This window comes from Amblyomma maculatum, chromosome 11, assembly GCF_055883805.1.
Source record: "Amblyomma maculatum isolate TAMU_Amacu chromosome 11, ASM5588380v1, whole genome shotgun sequence".
Classification (NCBI taxonomy): Eukaryota; Metazoa; Arthropoda; class Arachnida; order Ixodida; family Ixodidae; genus Amblyomma; species Amblyomma maculatum.
The window spans coordinates 44334984-44357671 of record NC_139354.1 but is presented as its reverse complement, the minus strand read 5'-3'; the positions used below and the strand labels follow the sequence as shown (position 1 = coordinate 44357671).

General features: G+C 47.2%; 1 protein-coding gene across 1 annotated transcript in view; it reads left to right on the top strand.

Moving 5' to 3' along the window:
* Positions 1-22688, top strand: part of LOC146173695 (protein sel-1 homolog 1-like) — a 38238-nt gene that overhangs the window by 652 nt on the left and 14898 nt on the right. The window contains exons 2-11 of the mRNA XM_084583432.1: positions 2176-2400; positions 4013-4210; positions 4938-5170; positions 8327-8383; positions 10380-10738; positions 11218-11372; positions 14831-15034; positions 15495-15557; positions 15907-15994; positions 17378-17526. Of these exons, the coding sequence (XP_084439558.1) occupies positions 2206-2400; positions 4013-4210; positions 4938-5170; positions 8327-8383; positions 10380-10738; positions 11218-11372; positions 14831-15034; positions 15495-15557; positions 15907-15994; positions 17378-17526 (1701 nt within the window). The 5' untranslated portion in view covers positions 2176-2205. The remainder of the gene's footprint in view (positions 1-2175; positions 2401-4012; positions 4211-4937; positions 5171-8326; positions 8384-10379; positions 10739-11217; positions 11373-14830; positions 15035-15494; positions 15558-15906; positions 15995-17377; positions 17527-22688) is intronic.

Genomic DNA, 22688 nt, shown 5'->3' with positions numbered 1-22688 from the left:
GTCGTTTTAAGCGACGTGGTCCTCCGCCGTCCTTAACTTCTTCACTGTAACCTCAATGCTGCATGTTCGTTAGTATCTCTTGCTGAAAAAGCTGTGCACAACGAAACTGTAAAAACGTCTCGTCTGACACACCGCCTAATTCTGTCTGCCCTCGACGAACTCGATAGCAGTGCGCATAACCAGTTTTCTGTGAAGGTCGCGTCTTATTTGTTTCAAACTTTCGGCGCTATCTTTGCTTTTCCTTCGCAGACAACGCTAAACAGCTAAGATGTAGACATAGACAACACCTAAAGCGGAATGCAAAGGAACGATAGCATGCGATCTTGGACGTGGCGTTTGATCTCAATCATTTATGTGTTCGTGTCGTGGGTTTTAGCGGCGGGGTTCTTATGGAATAGAGTCATAACGGGGATTACAAGCCGTACGATGGTATGAATTTACGTTTTGGCGGGATTTGTATTAACGACATGGCCAGAAACAGTTTGGTGGTAAGCATGGAAATTATGCCTCTGCAGTCCTTTTCAGTACCCTCATGTCAGCATGTTTTTGATCTGAAAAAGATTGGGTGGGAAGCTTCGTGCAACAACTCTTTTCTGTTCTGCGCAAGCAGGTGTTTCCAGATGTTTCCTTCATTTTAGTGTCAAACAGGGTGGTGGCATTTGAACTCAGTTTTAAAGGTCTATTGGTGAAGGGAAGGAGACTTGTTAGCAGACATTTTTTCATCTTTGTGAGTAAGCATTGTGCTGTGATCAGGTGTGACAAGGCTTCCATTGTGTACTGTTTACATTTCATTTTCGAAGAAGTTACTTGGTGTTACCTTCCACACAGCTTAGCATGCTGGAGCATGTTTAAGGCTTGCAGTACTTTCTAATGAAGCTCTAATTGATTCGTTCTACATGACCTAAATAAATTGATGGTTTATAGTCCCTTTTCTGTGTCATCTGGGGTCTTGAAGAGTCTAAGACAAATAATGTTGATCTTCTTCGGTACGATAACACAGTCTAATCAGGACTAGGCGACTCTCGGCGGAAACTGAAATTTTTAAATTCGGAAAAGACCACAACACCATCATTGGCCGTTTATATAAGCAAGATGCATGTGTTAACACCAGTTTTAGGCACGGGCCCCAGAAGTTACGTTCCTCCACCATTCACTTAAAAGTGGCAGCAATCTGTCATTTTCAGTAGGGACGTCATGCATTTGATTTGACTGACGGGTAGACTTTAACATAAAGTTTTCGAGGTGATAATGTTTTTTTTATTATTACTGTCGGACAACTGTCAACACAGCCAGAAATTAGAGCCAGAGAATCAGTTTTTGCTCCAAACAGTAATTGGACAGAGTCGTTCCCATTGTCCTTTTGAAAGAGCGTCTAAATTTCATAAAGGCCCCCCTGGGTATGCTCTACCTTTACTTCGGCTACTGTGCCGAAGGATGTGGGATCCAATCCTTGTCTCGGCGGCTGCTTTTCGGTAGAGGCGAAGAGCAAGGCGCCCGAGTGCAGTGCGATGTCAGTGCACGTTAAGAACCCCATAGGGTCGAAATTTGCGAAGTCCTCCACTACGCAGTCTCTTTCATAGCCTGAGTCGCTTTGGAACGTTAAACCCCACAAGTGAAACCAAACCTACATTTACTCTTTCCTGACTCACGATTGTGCTTTACAGTTGCATTTCGAGAGACACCTTTGCTGGTAGCAGGTAAGTTGTTAGAGGTGTATTCAACAGTGTAACCTGCAGCATGGAAGAGCGGTGACATCTCTGCAGCGAATCTTGCTAAAAGCGCTGTTAGCGCAGTGCATAAACACAGTCTGCTGAAATTAAAGCATTCATTTGGACATGCAGATTTCTTTTTCACACGATAGCATTAGAGCCCCATTCTGCAGGAATCTAAAAGTTCAGCTTTGGTGTTGTTGGCAATTGTGAGCATAAAATCACAGGCATTGTTCTATCAGGAAGTAATTGACAGGTGGCATGGCTGAGCACTGATTTATCGATGGGTTGTGTGGTGCGACGAGAGCACATGATGTCACAAAGTTGTAGGGAGCTGCCGGCTTGGCTTTCCATCATTAAATTGACTGCAATTCTTTTTCTTGTGTTGCTTGCTCAGTGCACTATTGATTGGCTTTGATGTCTCTTCAAGAGTGCTTTTCGTCGGGTGTGCACGTGTCTGTTGCAGATGCATTGTTAGCGACCAAGGCTGGGCGAGATGCATCTTGGCTCGAGAAGGCGGATGTGGTACCGGGCGTGGTGGTGGTCGGGACTGATGTGCTGCCTGCTGGTACTCGCCCTGCTGCCCGCTCCCTGCAGCTCTGACAGGGCTGGTGGGCACAGTGGGGACGGTACCGGCAAGCGTCACTCCGACGACTCCACGAGCAGTGGCGAGGAGAAGGAAGGGCTGCAGGTGAGGGGGCCTCTCAGCGGCCACTAGAGGTGGGGCATAGAAGAACAGTGTCTCCCTGTCATTGCATGTTTCCTGCGTTACTCACTAATATCTATCCATTTGCTGATGACTGGGTTTGCTTGGGGAGAAAACTATTTCTCTTCTTTTCTTTTTTGCATAGTCTGATATTGTGGGAAAGTTGCAGGTCTAATGTATAATTAGAGTCTAGTTATGTTAAAGGCCCCCTTTTTCAGAAAGTCCAGTTTCAGTGTTATTGACGTCAGCTTTGTGAGCAAAAAATTGCAAGCCATGTCTCTCGAAGGTGGTAGTTGGCGAATGACATGGCGGGGCACTCATTGGTCTCCAATTTGTGTGACGTCAAGAGACTACATGGCATGGTAGAGTTGGTAGGAAGGTTATGGTGATACATGGATCAAGCCATCTAGGACCCTTAGATTCCGACTCGCATGCGCTGCCCCCAATTTGTGCAGCCACGCGGTAAAGGCTTGGTTAAAGTGTGGCATCACGTCTATGTCAGCTGGTCCTCCACATATTGCCATAGCCTACGACTGTGTGTTAATGAATATGTATGGGATAGCAGATGCACTAGTCAATGGATTACTGATTATATGTGTAGGAAAGTGCTTGTATCTGAATAAGGAGTAGCAAGAGGAGCCTCAAATGGCAGCTGTTAGTGATGTCACACCATACCGTTAAAGGTGGAGTTACCTGTCCTTACTGTTGTTGTTTTGTTTTTTTTTAACACCTTGCATAGAACTGGGTCTTCACGTTGTAAGGTCGATAAGAAAGCAGGTGGTTGTACAAATTTGGCAGTAACTGAATAGAGAGCAGTGAAGTGCCGAGCATATGTAGGTAAAAATGAGAATTGAAGGAATGTGACAGCTTAGTTGCGCTGCAGCCAAGCACCTTAGATTCACATGCATTTGTTGTTCTGTTGCTTATAGATCATGTGCACTTAGCGATTAATAGTATGCTTATGTCGATCGGCAGATAATCTTCATTTCTTCTTATTTTAGCTGCAATACTGCAGGCTGTTGACAGCTTACATGTTTGTTTTTTTTTGCAATCGGGAGAGAGTGAGGTTTTTCTGGATATAGACTGTCAAGTATGTTGCTGGGCGAGTTGATTAATCATTGTCAGAGAAAGAACGCTAGCAGCCGACGGACAGTAGACTCTCAGTCATGCTTTGGAGAGGTCGGTCATCGCACTTTGACCCTCACCTCACATTCACAAATGATTGGACAGGCAATGCTGGTGTGAGTGAGCACTTTCACTGACAGGCCATCTGAGATTATTGATTGATGAGATTATTGACGAGTTACTGCGAGCAGTAAAGGTGCAGTAAAAAGTGCCTGGATTGAATTAAATATTTAACAGAATGACTTAGCCATCTCGTGTAAAGATGAATTGATTACATGAAGAACAGTTTGACCTAACATACGCACTTTTTTTAGATAAGTGGTCGCCGGCTTGCATACAAGAGTAGAGGTATGCTTGTTTGAGTCGAGAGATTTACAGCTGCATTAGATCAGAGATGCCTTTTGAACAGGAATGAAGTAACTGCTCAGTTAGCCTTAGCAATTGCTCAGTTGGCCTTTTTTTTTTTCTTCAGGCACCTGCCTCGGAAGTCCACCTGCCGCCGCTGTCCAAAACAAGGGTTGTTGGTGACGACGATGAGACGGCGTCAAAACCAGACGAAAGGGGAGCACCGGAAGCCCGCAGCAAGAACCGTTTCGAACCCATGCCTGCAACACGAACTGTACAGACAGCAAGCAGCGACACGCTCAACGAACAGGCACGAAAACTTGAGGTGGGCAGATTTTATCGTGACTCGACTTCCCACACTGCATTATCAGGATGGGTTGGCAGCTCACTTTTGAGGAACAGGGCTAGTACGCGTTGGTCACACAGACTGTGGATTAATTATTATTTCTCGCTTTCTAGAGCGCAGATGACAATAGATTTTTAACTAGACTCTTGTGAGCCTGGCGATCAAACAAGTACAAAAAACGAGAAACCCCACGTCTTTGGCGAAAAGTTGCCACCTGCCCTCACAGAGGCGCACATGCTGTACCAGCTCCAATGGCAGCCAGTGTGATGATGTGGGGCCGCGTCTAGGAAGAAAGTCCTGGTCTAATGTCGAGGAGCAAGCTTTAGCTTGGATTCTCAGTACGCGCATAGGAGCACAAAACTATTCTCTTGCATGCAGGGGCACCTTTCCAACGACGGGACATCCCATATATGTGCAATCACTGCACATCCATGGGGTGTGCACACTTGACCTTGTCTTGGGTCAAATTGCTGTAAATGGATTTTAGTTGTACAGTTCACTTTGAACTTTCTAGCTTTTCTCACAGTGAATTAAAGTCACTTTCAGCAATACTTGGGTCTTGCTGACTCTTTTTGCAACAGACTGCTGAAATCTCGTGGCACTATCACGGTCTTTTATAACTCCGCTGTATTAGGCCTGCTGTAATATGTCTTCGGCAGATGTTTGAAACCTTTGATCTGTGGTCTTGGTTTTAAAATCGATGCAGAGAAAAGAAGGTGAGATGACATCGACGGTCGATGATGTAGCCGCCGAACAGAGAGCGGTGGACGAAGCTGGTGGTGACGGTGTGCTGCCACCTGCCAAGGGCGACTCTGATCCAGATGCTACCTCTGATGCCACCGACACGCATGCCCCGGAGAAAGCGACCGGCGACGAGACGCAAGCACCACCACCTGAATCAGCTCCTAGAGAATTGACAGAGGAGGAGAAAAGAGGCAGGTTTATTTCTCTTTTGTGTGCCTTTATTTATCTAGCTTTTTCTTATGTTACTATCCCTTTCAGAGGGGCCAAAAGTCACGAAAAAGTGCAAAGTATTTAAAACATACCTATCAATTTATTCACTCCCTAGGTCATTCATTCCTTTTTATAAATTGCAAACGAGCTGAATGAATCCCGTCTCTTTTCATTTTTTCTCTTACCACAAAATTTTGTCCGTTTTCTTGTTTAGGATATCTTCGCGTTTGCAGCAGGTAAATAATAATAATAATTGGTTTACAGGAAGGGAAAGGCGCAGTAACTGTCACACTTGCTCTGTGGACACCCGACCCGCGCCATAAGGGAAGGGAGGAGGGTGGGAATGAAAGTGGAAAGAGAGAAAGAGGGGGCCGTAGTGGAGGGCTACGGAGTAATTTCGACCACCTGGGGATCTTTAACATGCGCTGACATCGCACAGCACACGGACGCCACTTCGTTTCGCCTCCATCGAAACGCAGCCGCCGCGGTCGGGTTCAAACGCGGGAACTCCGGCACAGTAGTCGGGCGTCTTACCACTGCACCACCCCGGCGGGGCTGGAGCAGGTAGAGGAATAACTTTTATTGCAGCACACTTTTAGGTGATCAAACTATGCAATTTTGGGAACAGATTTCTCTTTTTTTTTTCTTACTAATTTTTGCCTGCTTTAATTAAAATGATTCATCAGCCGCTTTTGCCACATCGAACTTGAACAAGTTGTTAAATGACGGATGTTGCCGGGATCAAAAAAAGTAGTTCGTACGTTGTGTTCCTTATACTGTACACTATCTAGCCATATGTTAATGATAGTTTTCTGACGAGTAGTTTCTTTCTTTATTGTTTCTATAAAGAGAAGAATGAAAACGTGAAATATTTTAAAAATCTAATTGACATATAATGGTTACATATTTGAAATCAGTACAAAAAAGAACTTATCAAGATTGCGCATTTTCATTGTATAGAGCCTAAAAATAAAGAGAATTGTTTCCAGAACCCTGTCCCCCCCTTCAGTCCATTTCATGCTGCAAACAAATGATAGAATGTACAACTTATCATTCAAACATTTTCATAACGCTTTATGTCAATTTAAGTGCATCTCGTAGATCTGTTAGCATACCTAGATTAAAGCCATCCCAGTCATCTATCATCTTTGGAAGGAGGATGACTTAAAACACATCTAACCCTTGGAATGCAAGCCAAAGGAGGAGGAGGAGGAAAAAACTTTATTCAAAAAAAAAATATATATATATATAAACACTCCCAGGAGGACCTCTTAGTCCAGGAGCCCTCTGGCTGTTCCTTCTAGCTTAGCCCGCTCGACCAGCCGTAACTGATCTGCAGGTTGCGTGGCTAGAAGGGCAGCCTCCCAGGAGGAGGGGGTGGGGTGTTTGACGGGAGGAACGCGGATTGGATGTGGGCATTCCCATAAGTAATGGTAGAGGGTGGGTGGGGTGGCGTTGCATGTGGTGCAGTACGGTGGGAAGTCCGTGGGGTGAAATATGTGGGCAAATTCAGGCGATGGAAACGAATGTGTTTGGAGTTGTCGCCAGTACGTGCTGTCGATGTGAGAAAGCGTGGGATGTGGTGGCGGGAACGTGGCACGGCAGCGACGATAGTACTGAACAATTGTAGTGTAGTCAAGAGGTTCAATGGTGCAAGCCAAAGCAACATAAGGATGCCGAGGATTCTCCCTCTCGTGTAATTCGCATTCACTTTCTGTGGGTAACAATAGTGGCAAAGGCTGCGAGATGGAATTCATACCAAGTTAGTAGAAGAACGAGGCAGCCCCGCCGCGGTGGTACAATGGTAAGACTCCTTACTACTGTGCCGGAGCACCCAGGTTCGCTCCTGACTGCCGGCAATGGAGGCGAAACGAAAAGGTGTCCATATGCTGTGCGAGGTCAGCACATGTTAAAAACCCCCGGTGGTCGAAATTACTCCGGAGCCCTCCACTATGGCTCCTCTTTCTCTCTTCCCACTTTATCTCCCACCTCCCTGCCTTCCCTTATGGCGCGGTTCAGGTGTCCACAGAACAAGTGTGTCAGATACTGAGTGTTTCCTTTCCTGTGAACCAATTTGAAAAAAGGAACAAGACAATCCGAGAATGCATCCCGCCCTTCCATCCCCAGCCTTGTGTGAGGGCTGCATTGGGCGCTGCTCGTGTTCCATGTTCAATCCGATTGAGTGCTCTTTGCAGGCTACCTTGTTGACATTGGAGAGTGTCTCATTATTGCCCTACTTCCAATGGAAACGATGCACAAGCAGCTAAACTAGTCCGTCCGATTTACTCCATGTAAAACCGAGGTGGCGCTTTTCATGACTGACCAGAACCAATTGGTAGAGACAGTGATGCCCACTTGCGTCTATATCATGCCAAAAAGAAAAAAAAACCTTTCAGTAAAAAAAATTGTCTCAAACAAAGATGAGCGCCTGTTTCAGATTCCTGACATAGGATGGCACTGGACGTACGGGGACGCTTTCATGTACGTCTGTCGGGTTGCCGTGGAAGTTGCCGTTTGAAACCGTTAAACTGCTTAGCAGCGATTCAAAGCCAGGGGACGGACGCCCCATAATTCAGTCTTGCACCTAACAAATGCTGCATATTTCGTCAGTGCTCATTGGTCGTCACCGCATTGGCAGAAGCCGTGCATCTTTTCAACTGCAGTGGAGAGTCTCTTGGTCTCCTTGTTCGTTATAACAGAGTAATGTGGCCATTTTCATCCGAAATGGGGCACCTTAACTACTACGTATTTTGACATTAGCCCCATCCCCGTTTGTGATAAGCAAGCATACGTTAATTATAAATGGGCTCGACTATGCACTGAAAACGAAACTTCGGTTGTTCAAATTACAAGCATGATGGTGCAGAGTGCGCAGGGGGTCTCGAAGTCATCGTTAACCCACTGATTATTCAAGTGTCATCTTTGAGAATGGTGCCTCGAGACAAGAAGAAAACTGTACACTGAAAGGAAAACTTCGGTTGTTTAATTGCATGCCAGATGGCCCAGCAACTCCGAAAGCAGTGTCAACAGGTTTCAGAATCATGCATGATGTCGTCATTAGCTGACTAACGATGCTCAGTGGGCACGGTAAGGGGAGAGTCCAGTGACCCCCATAATGTTTTCTTCATTATCTGCAGCCAGCAGCCTATACGAGGCGGCCCAGGCATTGCTAAACTCAACGGACTCAGACAGGAAAAAGTAAGTCATCACCACACACAATGCTTGTTCGTGCAGCAAGTTTCTTCTCTGCTTTTGTGATTACATTAGGCGCTTTCATGCTTGGTTGCTTCTTATTGATTGCTAAGTAACATTTGATAATTAAAAACATGTTCACTTCTAGGTACATTATTGTCTCTCATACTTCTTATTGCCCTGAAGGAACCTTCAGCTGCCTTTCGATTATGGCAACCTAAAGCAATTTCCTAGTTTATTTCATCATTGTGATCCAACTCTCCTAGAGCGAGGATGCTGCATCTGGCAACAGCGTTTTTAGCCCCAAAGCACTCGTCATGCAGCCAAACCCAACCAAAAATGTTGCGGCTTGCATCTGCCAAGCTAGATGCCTTTCGGAGCAGAATGAATTCAAACCCAGGGATTCCTCGCAAGAAACGGTTACTTAACGTTGTAGCCATCATCGCAGCTGATCACCCCACGTGGGCTACTCAGTTTAACTGCATTAACACCCTACCATCTAGGCGGGGAGGAAGAGAAGGCTGTAGGGATGGAGTGATCTTAAATCTTGCAGTTCCGCCAAATATTTTTTCTGTACTGGCACATTTGGCTCTGGTATGTCACTAATGTGTTCTCACAAATGAAGCCAGCTGTATGGGGCAGCTGGCGCCATCTGTGAAAACATCCTGCAACTAGAATGCAACTCAAATGTGCAATGACCTCCACATAGATTGCCTCCGTCACAAAAAAAGGTTTTCTTGCTACCTTAACAAAAAGCCAGCTGACATACCAATTTCTAAACTTCGGAATTTCGATGCCTCTTGCTTGTTTGATATACAGTAGAACCCCACTATAGTAAGCTCGGACATAGCAAAACCTCAGGTACAGTAAAATTAAACTGAAGTCCCTGTCATCTTCCACAGACGACTACAATTTTCCCCCTTTATAGTAGTCACATTTTTGATAAAGATAGGTTATAGTAAAGTGTGTCTGGCTTTGGTGACGAATTTCTCACGGACTGAAATAGCCGCAGGTGTGTTACCTAGGATTGTGAGGGAACTTTTTCTTTATTAAGAAATAAATAAAATTCACACCGCGCATTTTCTTTTTTTTAATGGGGCAAATTTTTGTTTATTGAAAAATAAAAAAATTTTGATGACTTCACAACCATGAGGAGCAGCCAGCTTTATGTAGGCCTTTCAGCTTTAAGGGGAAGCATGCAATTCTTAGGGAAAAAAAAAAGTAAATCTGGCTACCAGCACAGAAAGAAGGTGGCATGGTCTGTTGAAAAGGTAAAAGAGAGTAAAAGTGCTGCGAGAAATCAGGAAAAAAAGAAACGGCCGAACATTTGCAGCACGAGGCAGCGGTTGCAAGAAGTGAAGGCGCGATGTGTGCCATTTCGCAGTGCAACTGTCGCCGCATTTCTCATCTGTAACCTCTCGAGAGACAAATGGCAGAAGATGACGCAGTGTTGTTCATGCAAGGCTTTCGTTTTGCACATGAAATCAAGTTAATTTGTATTGGTAGCCACGTTGCCTTCATGCTTAGGTACTCCCACAAATTTTAACAAAAGATATTTAACTGAAAAAAAAATGGTTCGAAGAGATGATGAGAGAAATGGGAGGTGTTTGAGTTTTTTTGTTCTTTGATGAAGCAACAAGATGTGTTTAATAAGTAGCCATTTAATTGCCAGCCATCACCTTCAGGACCATGCCGTTACCAACAACTGATATAGTGAAGACCCTGATATGGTAAAGATTTCTGCCGGTTCAAGTGACTTTACTATAAAGCGGTTATACTGTAGTCGAACGTGATTGCATGGTGCAGAAATAAAGGCATAGATCATTGTTACTAACTATTGTTTTTCTAATTTGTTCCCAACTATACCAAATTTGTCGTATACAGTTTTCTTACATGGGTTATTCTGCTCAGTTGATACAGTCAAGTTGGTAATCCCTGTTTGACATCACGGTGTCCTGCGGATCTCAGTTTGGTCCATCACCTTGCCGAAATCTTTTTTCAGAGGCTACGAGTTGTTGGAGGAGGCGGCCGACCTTGGTCACGCGGCGTCCCAGGAAGCCATCGGCGAGGCGTACCTGTTTGGCGACGGGGTTGCCCAGAATGTGACCAAGGCCCGACTCTACTTTGAGGCCCTGGCTTCGATCGGCTCACCAGCTGGCCAGACGTACCTTGGCTTCATCTATGCCATCGGCTTGGGCGTCGACTCGAGCCAGGCGAAGGCGCTCATCTACTACACCTTTGGGGCCCTGGGCGGCAACCCGTTTGCCCAAATGGCACTGGGTTACCGGTACTGGTACGGGACCAGCGTGCTCACGAGCTGTGAGGCGGCACTGACCTACTACCGGAAAGTCGCCAAGAGGGGTGAGTTTTGTGACTGCTGCTAAGTCCTCCTTTTTTCCAGGGAAATGCCTTGGCCTCATCAACTTCAAATATAGTCGCAAAAAAAAAAAAAAACTATGCATAAGGGGCTAAAAAAGCGCTCGGAAAACCAGGCAGTCCGAAAAAACTAATTTGCACTAGAAACATCACTTTATCCATCGGGCAGCTTGGAAAGCTGGTCAATCTGCAGGAAAACTGCACGAGGGGCACAATGTTTATTTATTTGAGGCACCAGACACCAGCAAACCAGTTCAGGCGAAACCTTGCTGCTCCCACGTGACTCAATGTTAGCACTACTTTTTTTTTGTCTCTACGTGAGCGGTGTATTGTTCAGTATTTATCAACGCCCCCTTAATGTCGATAAGAGTCGGTAAGCTCTCCATTCAAAGCTAGTTAGGCCTTGCGCTTATCCACCAGGCAGTTCCTTGACTCCATTGCGGCTACTTCTTTTTTTTTTCCAGTGGAGCAGGACGTGAACAAGGGCGGCTCGACTGTGATCCAGCGAATCCGACTGCTCGACGAGATTGAGAACCCCGGCTCCTCGTCGGGGCTCATCGACGACGACCTGATCCAGTACTACCAGTTTCTGGCTGATAAGGGAGACGTCCAAGCTCAGGTGAGTTCCAGTGCATATCTATCATAACTTGCCGATGTATACATTTGACCTCTGATTTTTTAAAAATTTCTTCGTTAAAATAACTTCATCAACTTCTTATTCCAGTACGATAAATGAAGGGGACATCAGCGGTTCTGTGTGCGTTCCGATGGTTCACATGATTCAGCGCATGTAGTTGGCACTAACGACGGGAAGCAACCACTTTTGTAATCTCGGCTTCAGGATTCTCTGATTTTTTAAAAATTTCTTCGTTAAAATAACTTCATCAACTTCTTATTCCAGTACGATAAATGAAGGGGACATCAGCGGTTCTGTGTGCGTTCCGATGGTTCACATGATTCAGCGCATGTAGTTGGCACTAACGACGGGAAGCAACCACTTTTGTAATCTCGGCTTCAGGATTCAGATTTAATCCTGGTCATGGCAGCCACTTTTTGTTGGAAGCGAAATGCAAGGTACCCGTGTGCAAGATCGAAATTTTAGAGCTTGCCCTCCGCTACAGGGTCCCTCATAGCTGATGTCACTTTAGGACATTGAACTTCATAAACGACACTAAACTGTCGCGCCTATCTCACCGTGATTGGTCCCGTGAAGTTCGGACAAGTCAGTCAGTAAAGATCCCACAAAGAAAACCAAACCAGCTGTGCTTTGTGGTAACGAGCTACTCGCATCTTTCATTGCCATCAGTCTACGAAAGCACATGCGGTACACAGGGTTGCTTGACTTCCACAGCGCCGCTTTGTTTCGTATTCAGTGGAAGTCTCGCTCCGCAGCAGTCGTAGGCGCCAGTGTGCAAAGATTAGGATAATTTTCAGCGATGGCATTTATTTATAGTTGCAGCCAACAATAAAGATGTCGGGAGCTCTACAACTCGATCAGAAAATACTTGGAGGGCGCGTGTGGGGAGCTGCTTGGCTCCTCAGAGAGTATGGACTGAAAGCAGTGTTTTGAGATGTGCGTGATGAAGCTTTTTTGTACTGCTCTCACTGGCGTGTTGCTGACACTGCTGAGGTCGTGCACCGCCATTGTTTGGCACTGCATGTTCTGCGTGTGGTTGCCCCTACATCGTAAAACCTTGGCAATTGAGCTCAAATCTTGCATTACGGCATGCCGTAATCACCGGCCAGACATTGTTCTTTTGTTTCTCTATTACCAACTGACAGCAGCCCTTATATGAGTGCATATATGTATATGAGTGTATGTGAAGAGGATCCATTGCTTTTGCATCAAACTGCAAAAGAAACAGCAAAAGGACTAAACATAATTGAGCAGTCCAGCTTCGTGCTTGTGTGTATATGTGTGGGCGCAGTGTGTATGCGGGCATTAAATGAAGAATTCGATGAAAAATTATACAACCGTGGCGTTTTCATTCCGAAAGCAGGTGACTGTTGCCAGATTTTTTATGAAATTAATCTACCTTGATGCCAATGCTATCGGATGCCTTTTTTTCTTCAATGATTTGATAGTTAGACTTTCAGTTACCGTATAAACGCGTGTAAGGGCCGCACCCGTGTATGGGCCGCACCCTGTTTTTCCGAAGGAAATATTTGAAAAAAAAAATATCCTTGTAAGGGCCGCACCCGCACCCGACCCACGCGGGAATAGCCCTCGCAATGCATGCGCACAGGAGCTTCCACGTGCTGCCTACAGATGACGCCCGAGGCCGCGGGTCATCATCATCGTCAACTTTTTCTCCCTCGCGACCACTATCCATATCGGCATCAGTATCACCAGCTCCATTTTATTGTGGCTGTCAAGGGCACGCGAGTTGTAGCGTGGCAGTTTGTTCTAGTTGTGGCTTTCGTGCGCTGTCTGCTTTTGTTCATGAACTTGCGCCCAGCGTAGCAACTTTAGCACGATGGGCAAGTACCTGAATAGCTACACAGCTGGCTTTAAACTGAAAGTAGTGGAGTTTGCTCTTGAACACGGCAAGCGTGCGGCGGGCAGAAAATTTGACGTGGACGAGAAGTGTGTCCGACGATGGTGCCTACAAAAAGATGCATTGAAGAACTCAAGTTGCAAAAAGCGCGCCTTCCGAGGCAAACCATGCAAGTTTCCGGGACTGGAGAACGAGCTGCTCTGCTACGCCATGGAAGTGCGGAACAACGGCTACGCGTTAACCACGGACATGTTGCGGGTGAAAGCGCAAGCCTTGGCGCGTGCGAAAGGCATACCGCGCGACGACTTCAAAGCTAGTGCAGGCTGGATGCGAAGATTTTTAAAGAGGAAGGGCCTGTCCCTTCGGCGAAGGACCACGCTGTGCCAGCGGCTGCCGCAGAACTATACTGACAAGGTGCTCAGCTTTCAAAAATATGTAATCGGTCTGCGCCACGAGCACAACTACATATTGTCACAGATAGCGAACGCCGATCAGACCCCCGTGTGGTACTACTCTCCCGAGAACTGCACAGTTGACGTGAAAGGGACGAAGAGTGTCGTCGTGCGGACAACCGGCGCGGAGCGCCAACGGTGCACAGTTATGCTGTGCGTCACCGCGGACGGGCGAAAGCTGCCCCCTTATGTTGTGTTAAAAAGGAAAAGGGTTCCTAAAGACGCTTTCCCCAAGGGAGTAGTAGTTCGAGCCCAAGAAAAGGGCTGGATGGACGATGAGCTTGTGCTCGACTGGGTTAAAAGCGTATGGCAAAATCGCCCAGGCGCCATGTTGGCCAAACGGTCGCTCCTCGTCTTGGACAGCTTCCGCGGTCACTTGACGGATAGGGTTAAAGAACGCCTGCGCAGTATCGGCACAGACATGGCCGTGATTCCGGGTGGCCTCACCGGAATGCTGCAACCCCTGGATGTGAGCATTAATCGCCCTTTTAAGGTAGAATTCCGAAGACAGTACAGAGAGTGGATGGCAAGCGACGATCACGAAGAGACGCCGACCGGACGACTCAAGAGGGCACCGCTCGCAACTGTGCTTGGGTGGATTGTGTCCGCATGGAACTCCGTGTCTGCGGACATTGTATCCCGCAGTTTTAAGGTGACCGGAATATCCAACAGTTTAGATGGGACTGAAGACGATTTCTTGTGGAATGACCATGCATCAGAGCACAGCAACAGCTCGGAGTCGGAAGACTCCACGAGTGAAGATTGAGCCTAGAATAAATGCCGTACTGCTCGTTCCCTGATTGGTGTGTTTTTAGTAGAAAAAAAAAAATTTTTTTTCGTATATTCCGTGCAAGGGCCGCACCCCGAAAATTGGCCCTCGAGTCTGGAAAAAAAAGTGCGGCCCTTACACGCGTTTATACGGTAATTTGCCCTTTTTCCCCCACTTCCATCAAGTCCAAATTAATGATGTTTTACTATGCCTGCGGTCATGCACCAGTGTGTAACGTGCACCGATTTCCCACTGTAGAGACAGTGTAGTACATGTCGTTGCTGTTGGTGTGCCCCGTGGTGTTGTTGTGATGAAGGTGTGCAGAAGGCTGTTGTGCACCACTCTTTCCTCCTCCCAGGTGGGCCTGGGCCAGCTGCACTACCAGGGCGGTCGCGGAGTGGAGCAGGACCACTCGCGGGCACTCAGCTACTTCACCCAGGCTGCCAACACGGGCAATGCCAATGCCATGGCCTTCCTGGGCAAGATGTTCCTTGAGGGCGGCTCTGTGGTGCCCCAGAGCAACGACACCGCCTTCAAGTATTTTTCCATGGCCGCCGAGAAGGTGGGCACAGTTTGTAACAACACAGGCTGACCCACCGTGGTGGTGCTGCGGTTCGGACGCTTGACTACTGTGCCGAATGACGCACCATCGATTTCTCGCCGTGGCGGCCGCTTTTAGTGGAGGCGGAAAGCAGGGCGCCCGTGTGCTGTGCAATGTCGGTGCACGTTAAGGACCCCCAGGTGGTCGAAATTTCCGGAGCCCTCCACTACGCCATCTCCCATAGCCATGAGTTGCTTTGGGACGTTGAACCCCATTAAGCAAACCAAACCTTAGCATAGATGAAACATGAACTGCAAACAACAATGCGGAAAGGGTCCTGATTGAGTACATTTCTTCTTTCGCTTATCTATGCCACTGCCTTTCCTAGATTGCAGAGTAAGCTGCCTAGCCGGTTGGAACATGTTAAATTTTGATCTAGCATGTAGAGCAGGTGATCTGTAATCTTGCTTTCTCCTCCCAGGGCAATGCCGTGGGGCAGAGTGGCCTGGGCCTCATGTACCTCCATGGCAAGGGAGTGGATAAGGTAAGCGTACAAATGGCCACTAGTTCAGTACTGCTGAAAAGCACAGCAGGTCAGAGCTGTGGCCGCATGCAAACGAATGCACTGCATCGGAAACAAGTGACATGCTGAGCTTTGTTTACTTATTTTTTGTATATGACAGAGTTGGCCCTGTAGTAGTTATCGTGGCTACACGCTTGTCGCATAAATAAAACATAGTTCTGTGGCAGGTGTAGCAGGTGTGTAGGATGGGTTGCTCTGACTACCACCAGTAGCATGTGAGTGACATTGAGCCGCACTAGTATTTTGCGCATCCACCTCTGCTTTCTCTTGCTCCTGCTGTTCCTGACCCTGCTGTTTCACTCTGCTGCAGGACTACCAGAAAGCGTTCAAGTACTTCACGTTAGCCGCCAACCAAGGCTGGGTGGACGGTCAGCTGCAGCTGGGGAACATGTACTACAGTGAGTACAGCACTCTGCATCTTGTCACCGTAAAGGTGAACGATTTGACCCAAGGTTTTGTGGAAGGACCGTTTACAAAAAATCTTCTGTCAGGGAAGCTTTCAGAGGTTTGCAATGAAAGCTTTTGCATTCTTCATGGTAGCCGCGGTAATAAAGCAAAATCTCGTCAGTTTGGCCCCGTTAATTTTGAAATTTGGATAAATCTGCATGCCCACTCCTTCTCTTCAAAAATGTGCATAGGTCTATGGCAGCAAACATGTAATTCGGCGCGAAATCGTGTGCGCACCAGTTAATTTGGACTGTAGACGGCTTGAAGCTGCTGCGAAAATTAGTTTTTGGAGCATGCATTGCTTTGAAACTTTCGAAAGGCAGCGCTGCTGTACAAAAAAATAAGAAAGATGGGTTTTAGGAGCGCGCATAGCTGCAGCCATCATCTGTCTGTCCATCCGTAACTGCATTCTGCTAATGTACAAAAGGTGGTGCTCGTTACTGCAGTTACTCTAGTTCCTCTGGTGACGAGAGCTTGGAAGGCTGGATAGTGCGGTCGGAGCGAGGTACTTTGTGCGGGTCCGTCTGTGAAATGTGTAGTGCCTGGGGACTCTGTAGTGTTGCCAGTGTTACTGCTTCCTGTCGTGATGCAAAGTACTCGGCTAAGGATCGAGCAACGAAAGTGAAGATCCTTAACTGTTGAAGGAAGGAACTTCCGGAGAACGGGTGATTCATCAATTCAACGTCCAAAGAAGCATTCTATCAACGGGCATCAAGAATGAAGCACAGATAAAGGAAACTTTCAAGTTCATGTGATGCCATGGCTAATGAGAATGTGTACATGCGATGGTGTCATCCATGTTTGTCACATCATAAATGAGTTGAAGAACGGATGATCAAAAGTCTGAGGCCTTCTTATTAACTGCATCACATTGTTTCTGCCCCTGCTCAAGAACACTGGATTTCGCGGCATCATTTTTTATAGCCAGGCATTTACAAGAGACAAACAGCCTTAAGTATAGGGTCGCTCAGTTCTGATGATTAACTGTAGTCCTGCCGAACATCACTCAAGAGTACAGTTTCCACGCCGTAGTGCACTTGCTAGGAACCCGAGAATAGCGGCAACTTCTGATACCGTCTGTGCTTGCTTGTTAATTTGCAAGTAGCCAACATGTGTCTATACATGTTTCACCTTTTAAGTGGATGACGCCATGTATGCGAGATGGCAGAATCAACTGGCTCTGAGGAACTCTTCTGTTTTCAGTCTCTTTGTTGACGTGACCTATATCGGTATTCAAAGAAAATTGAAGCAATTTGTCTCGAGAGCCGTGGTGCAGGACCTTTTGCTGGTGAATCCACGGTTTTCACTTACCATGATGCCCCTCCCCTGTGCAGATGGACTGGGTGTCATGCGTGACTTCAAGATGGCCATAAAGTACTACACGCTGGCCTCGCAGTCGGGCCACGTGCTGGCCTTCTACAACCTGGCCCAGATGCACGCCACCGGCACTGGCACCGTGCGCTCCTGCAGCACCGCGGTCGAGGTGGGTGCCATGTCCAAAGAAGCAGGGTAAAGGCAGTCGCGCAGGTCTGTTTATGGCCGCGGTTTATTACAGTCGCGCAGTCACAGCTTGCCATGTTTCTCCGTGGACTTCTCGCGATGCGTACAGCGTGACAGGACATAGCAGTGTGCGGGTCAAGCGTCTCTGCAAACTGCTCGGAATGCGTACATACAGCACAGCGGACAATCTCAGAATCAATGGCCTAGTACGGGTAGTGCGTAGTGCCCGAGGTTGAGGCCTCAGTTCGCGCATTCGTGTCATCCGAAGTCTGTGTTAACACGAGAAGGAAAGGGGAACTGCAGGCTACGTGCGGAAGCGAAAACCAGGGCTTGCACCGTCGGATGCCTGGCACAATCTAAACTCATCATGAGTAGCCATTTGGCATGGCAATCGCACAAGAAGCTGTCACTGAACCACACATTTCCTTAGAACGGTAACAGGGTGGCTAGTTTGATGGTTAGTTCTTATGGCAAGAGTGGTTAGGGGGGCCCCAGCTCAACTAGTCACTTAGCTGAAGAGCATTGTAGTACAGTAACGACCCAATTTTCCGAACTCCAATTATTCGAACTTGCATAATGTACAGTAAAAGCTCGTTAATTCGAACTTCACGGGACCGGGAAAAAAGTTCGAATTATCGAATGTCCTCGAAAAAACTGACAGGAACCATTTGTATTACAGTAAACGTACCGTATTTAGTCGGGTAACGAACTCGCTCGCATAGTGAACCGACCTAGCCCCGGTTTGTGCCTACGAATCCAATCTGAAAAAAAAAATGAAGGCCTCAGCGCGTCCCTCCGTTTCGCGCTGTCACGGTCCACAACATATTCCTTGGCAGTGCGCCAAGATGCTGCGCAGCGATAATGGCGTGTTTATCTTTTGACTTCAACTCCAGCAGGAGGGAGGGGGGGAAGCGAGTTTGGCAAAATGCCAGCGCTTGTCCGGTTGTGCAAGCCTCCCTTTCAGTACTTTCAGTACGTTCGCTTTATCATGCTATCAGCGACTGGGGCGGGCGCCTGCCACTCCAATCATCGGAACGCGCGATATCAGCAAGCGGCTTTTGAAGCGAAGTGTGCTAAAAGCCAGCGTTATGATCGCGGCTGACTCGTGTGCTTCTGCTGACAACTAATGGGTGAAAGGATGGATGCTATCGCAAAAAAAAAAAAAACGTTCAACCCATAGTGCCCGTCCGAGATCTAGCCTTTCATGGCAATCCGCCTTTTGCGCGAGGATGTGGCGCCATCATGCGGGAGCGGGCGGGAAAGACATTGAGCGTCAGTGTAGCAGACGACGCGAAAGCGCACCATACGAAATGGCCACGCGAACGCTGGTAGAAAGCGAAAGCTTCCCCCCCCTTTTTTGGCCTCGGAGCGGAAAGTAGTGACAGTGATTGCAGCATATCATGTTCACGCAGTATGGGGGAAGGTAGGGCGTTTTCACAATCCACTCATAACGCACGTACGCATATACTATCTTCGTATCGTAAGAGCGTGTAGCGCGGGCCATGTTCGACGTGACAGAATGAGACGCTGTCAGCGTGCAGGTTTTCGGCAGACAGGAGAGCGTGAGGGCAGAGAGAGAGAGAGAGAGGGGATCTCAAAGGGCAAAGCAGCCAGGGGTTTGTTGATGCTGCAGAGCTAGGTGGAATCGTCTCCTGTGACTTTGAGCGGCGCATATGCGCGGGGTGCCTTGAGTTAGCGAGCACAATGCGGTCACCGCGGCGCCGGCATGGTGCAATGGGCGTCGCTTCCTCCTCGCGTCATCTACAACCGTGCAGCTATAGGATTTCATCCACGAAGATCGGCAGAATGCACACCGGCAAGAAACGCGCTGCATTTTTCTGGCAACGGATGATTCAGAGCTGTAGCCGGTTTCTGGCCTCAGGAGTCAGAACGGATGTGGTCGCAGTGGTGAAAAGGTTCTCGGTGCGCAGAGAATGGTCATTCTGTTGTGAAAGGATCTCCAACGTTCATTTCTGCCTCCGCCGCGATTTCTGCGGAATCAAGAACTTGGTGACACATGTGAATCTCCTACATATCGGATGCGCATCTCGGTCAGGAACCAACCCTGTTCTACGTCCAGAGCGATCCACTCTGCAAGTGAACGAGCATGAACCCTCCAGGAGACTCATTTATTGTGCCGGGCGGTTTCCTTGCCGTTGCAAACGGTTGGACGTAGACGACGATTATCAAGCTCCCTAACGAAGTGCATCTGATTGCGTACACCAAAGGAACAAAATCCGGATGCTTTGGCGTGCACGAAGGCGAGCCTTTAATTAAAAAAAAATACTGTGCGTTGTGCAAGAGTGTCAAGTGCGTCATATGCTCCAAGCGGCAAAAACACAGATACTACAGGTATGTATGCATCTAAACGAAATATGCATGATGATGAGTACCTACTGGAGTTTTCACCCAGGCTGTAGCGCACCAGGGATAGCTGCAATAAGGATTTTTTAGGTGCGTGATTGCTTTAGTTGCGCCGAGGCCTGAAGGCGATGTATTTTGTCCTTTCTTTTCTTTATGTGCGAAAGGGCTAGGTAGCCTAGATATCACAGGCGGCTCTGTGCGCTAGGCCGTAATATTTAGCATGTTTTATCGTGACTGCCACCTCACCAAAAAAAAAAATACGGCGTTTTAATGCACTGCCGCTCGCGAGCCTCATGACCAGCTCAACCACTCGGCTCGCGAACGGCGGTACATCACAACAAACGCCCAATTTTTCTTTTCTTTTTAGTCAGGCGGTAGCCGCGATAAAACATGCTAAATATTACGGTCTAGCGCACACAGCCACCTGTGATATCTGCGCTACCCGGCCCCTTCGCACATAAAGAAAACAAACGACAAAATACATCGCCATCAGACGCGCCGAACAAATGCTCATTGCGGCTATCACTGGTGGGTTACAGGCTTGGTGCAAACTCTGGTAGATACTTTTCATTATGCACATTTCCTTTAGATGCATACATACCTGTAACGAAGTGTTTTTCGCACAGTCGAGAGTACGCAGTAGGTAGCTAAGGTCGGCCATTCACATCTTGACGCTTGGTGGCCCTAATTGTAGCTTCACGTCGTTGTTGGCCGCGGCTCGGCGAAGGAAACCTGAAAAACCGCGTTTTGCATCTTGGCGCGCTTAGAGAGTGGCAACCGTACGCGGCAGATCTGGTTGGCATCGCTTTGCCAAGCCTGTGACGGCCACCGTGCCGCCCGGTGCCGCCAGCCCCCGTGCACTGGCGGCGCCGAGAAACGCCGTCGACTTCGCTCAATGTGTTTCCATCGGTCGCCGCTACGACTTCGCGCATGCGCAGAAAACTCGCGCAAAAGGCGGATTGGCTGAGGCCGCGCCCTTATATCCCTATTTCCAAATTAGCAGGGTTGGAATTAATGAGTATTTAGTTGTGAGCTACGGAGGTTGCGCAGAAGAGAGAGCAGGCAGCCGCGGCCGCCGTCCCCTCCCTCCAACGCCGCCGGCCGCCGCGTCGGTCATGGCGCCATTTAAGTTTTACCCACTCTTCCATGGTTTTACCTGGTGTCATCTCCTGTCCCCGTTTTAGAGCCTCTATTATGCCTTCCAATCGCGGAGGTGTTTACTTTTTTTTTTTTTTTTTGCCGCTTGATGTGCGCCGCCGCTCCGCCCAGGCGCGGCGGCGCGGAGTTCGAATTATCCGTAGCGGAACCGACTCGAGTTCGAATTAACAGGCTTTTTTATACACAGATCTCTATGGAGCTTGGCCGGACCAAGTAGTGTAGTTCGAATTATCCGAAAATTAGAATTATCGAGGTTTGAATTAACGAGCTTTCACTGTATTGGCCTTCTACTGAGGAACAGTCGTGCTCCTCTTAGGAATGTGTTCATATTCACAGCCAATATTTTAAACTCTTTAGAGCTTGAAGTTTGATTTGAACTGTATTCAAGTTTAAAGTTTGACTTTTTGGCCTGGAATAGATACTGACGTAGGTAGAGAACAGGGCATGCATTGTGGTGTACTTGCAGCATGACTTGCAGCCCTGTCACAATCTGGTATCAGCGATGTGATATAGCGGTGGCGTAACAAAAGTATGACTCTGTGTTAAGGGGGGAGGCTACCCTTGAACACCAACTTTTTTATTTCTTGAGGTATTTGAATGAAATTTTCAGGGTATGCTCATAGTACACACATTTGAAGAATTACCAAGTTTCATGGAGCTGGGCTCATCGGTTCTCAAGTTAGAGGAGTATATCAAGATAGTTTACATAGGTCCCTAGGGGCGGGCCTGGAGAATTTGCAAAATGTGCTAGCAGTGTGAAATTTGTTATGGTCATTCCTGGATAGTTTCCCCAGGGCAAGACAATTCCCTTTTTCCAAATTTCCTCTCTGAAAATTTTAGTACAGCCCCAAATTTAGTGTTCAAATTTACACCTGACTTAACAATATTTTAATTGACTGCCTCTAATTACACATGAAATATTTTGAAAAAAAACGAATTGTCTTGCCCTCAGAATTTTACTTATGTATATAACAAAAAAACCTCATGAAAATCCAATAAGCGGTTCTTGAGCTATGACTTTCCCTAGCAGCCACACCGTGCAAAAAATTGATTCTGAGAAAACGGCTCTCAAAGGTTGAGAGAACAGTAACTTTTTTGTTTCTCAAGTTATGCTGATGAAATTTTCAAGGCGGGCTCATGACATTAACAAATGAAAAACCACCAAGTTTCATAGAATTGTGCACGGTAGTTCTCAAGTTACAGAAGCATATCAAACTGGTTCGAATAGGTCCTTTATATCAAGCCTGGAGAAATTGTGAAAGGCACTGGCATTGTGCAATTTGTCATGCTGATTCCTAGATAGGTTCCTCAGGGCGAGACAAAGCCCTTTTTCTAAATTTTCTTGCTGAAAAATAGCATAGAATTGGATTTTTTGTTATCAATTAGACCTATGTTGATTAACCAAATTAATTATGGCAAATTCCAAACATAATATTTTGAATACATGGGCTTGCCTTGCCCTCAAAAATTTATTCAGGTACAGTCGAGCCCACTTATAACGGCCCCACTTAAGACGAACACTCGCAATTATCACGAACAAGTCCGGTGCAACCGTCAAAATATACATTAGGGCTATGGCGCTCCGTCGATCTCGGCTACAGCGAACATCTGTTTGACTAGCCG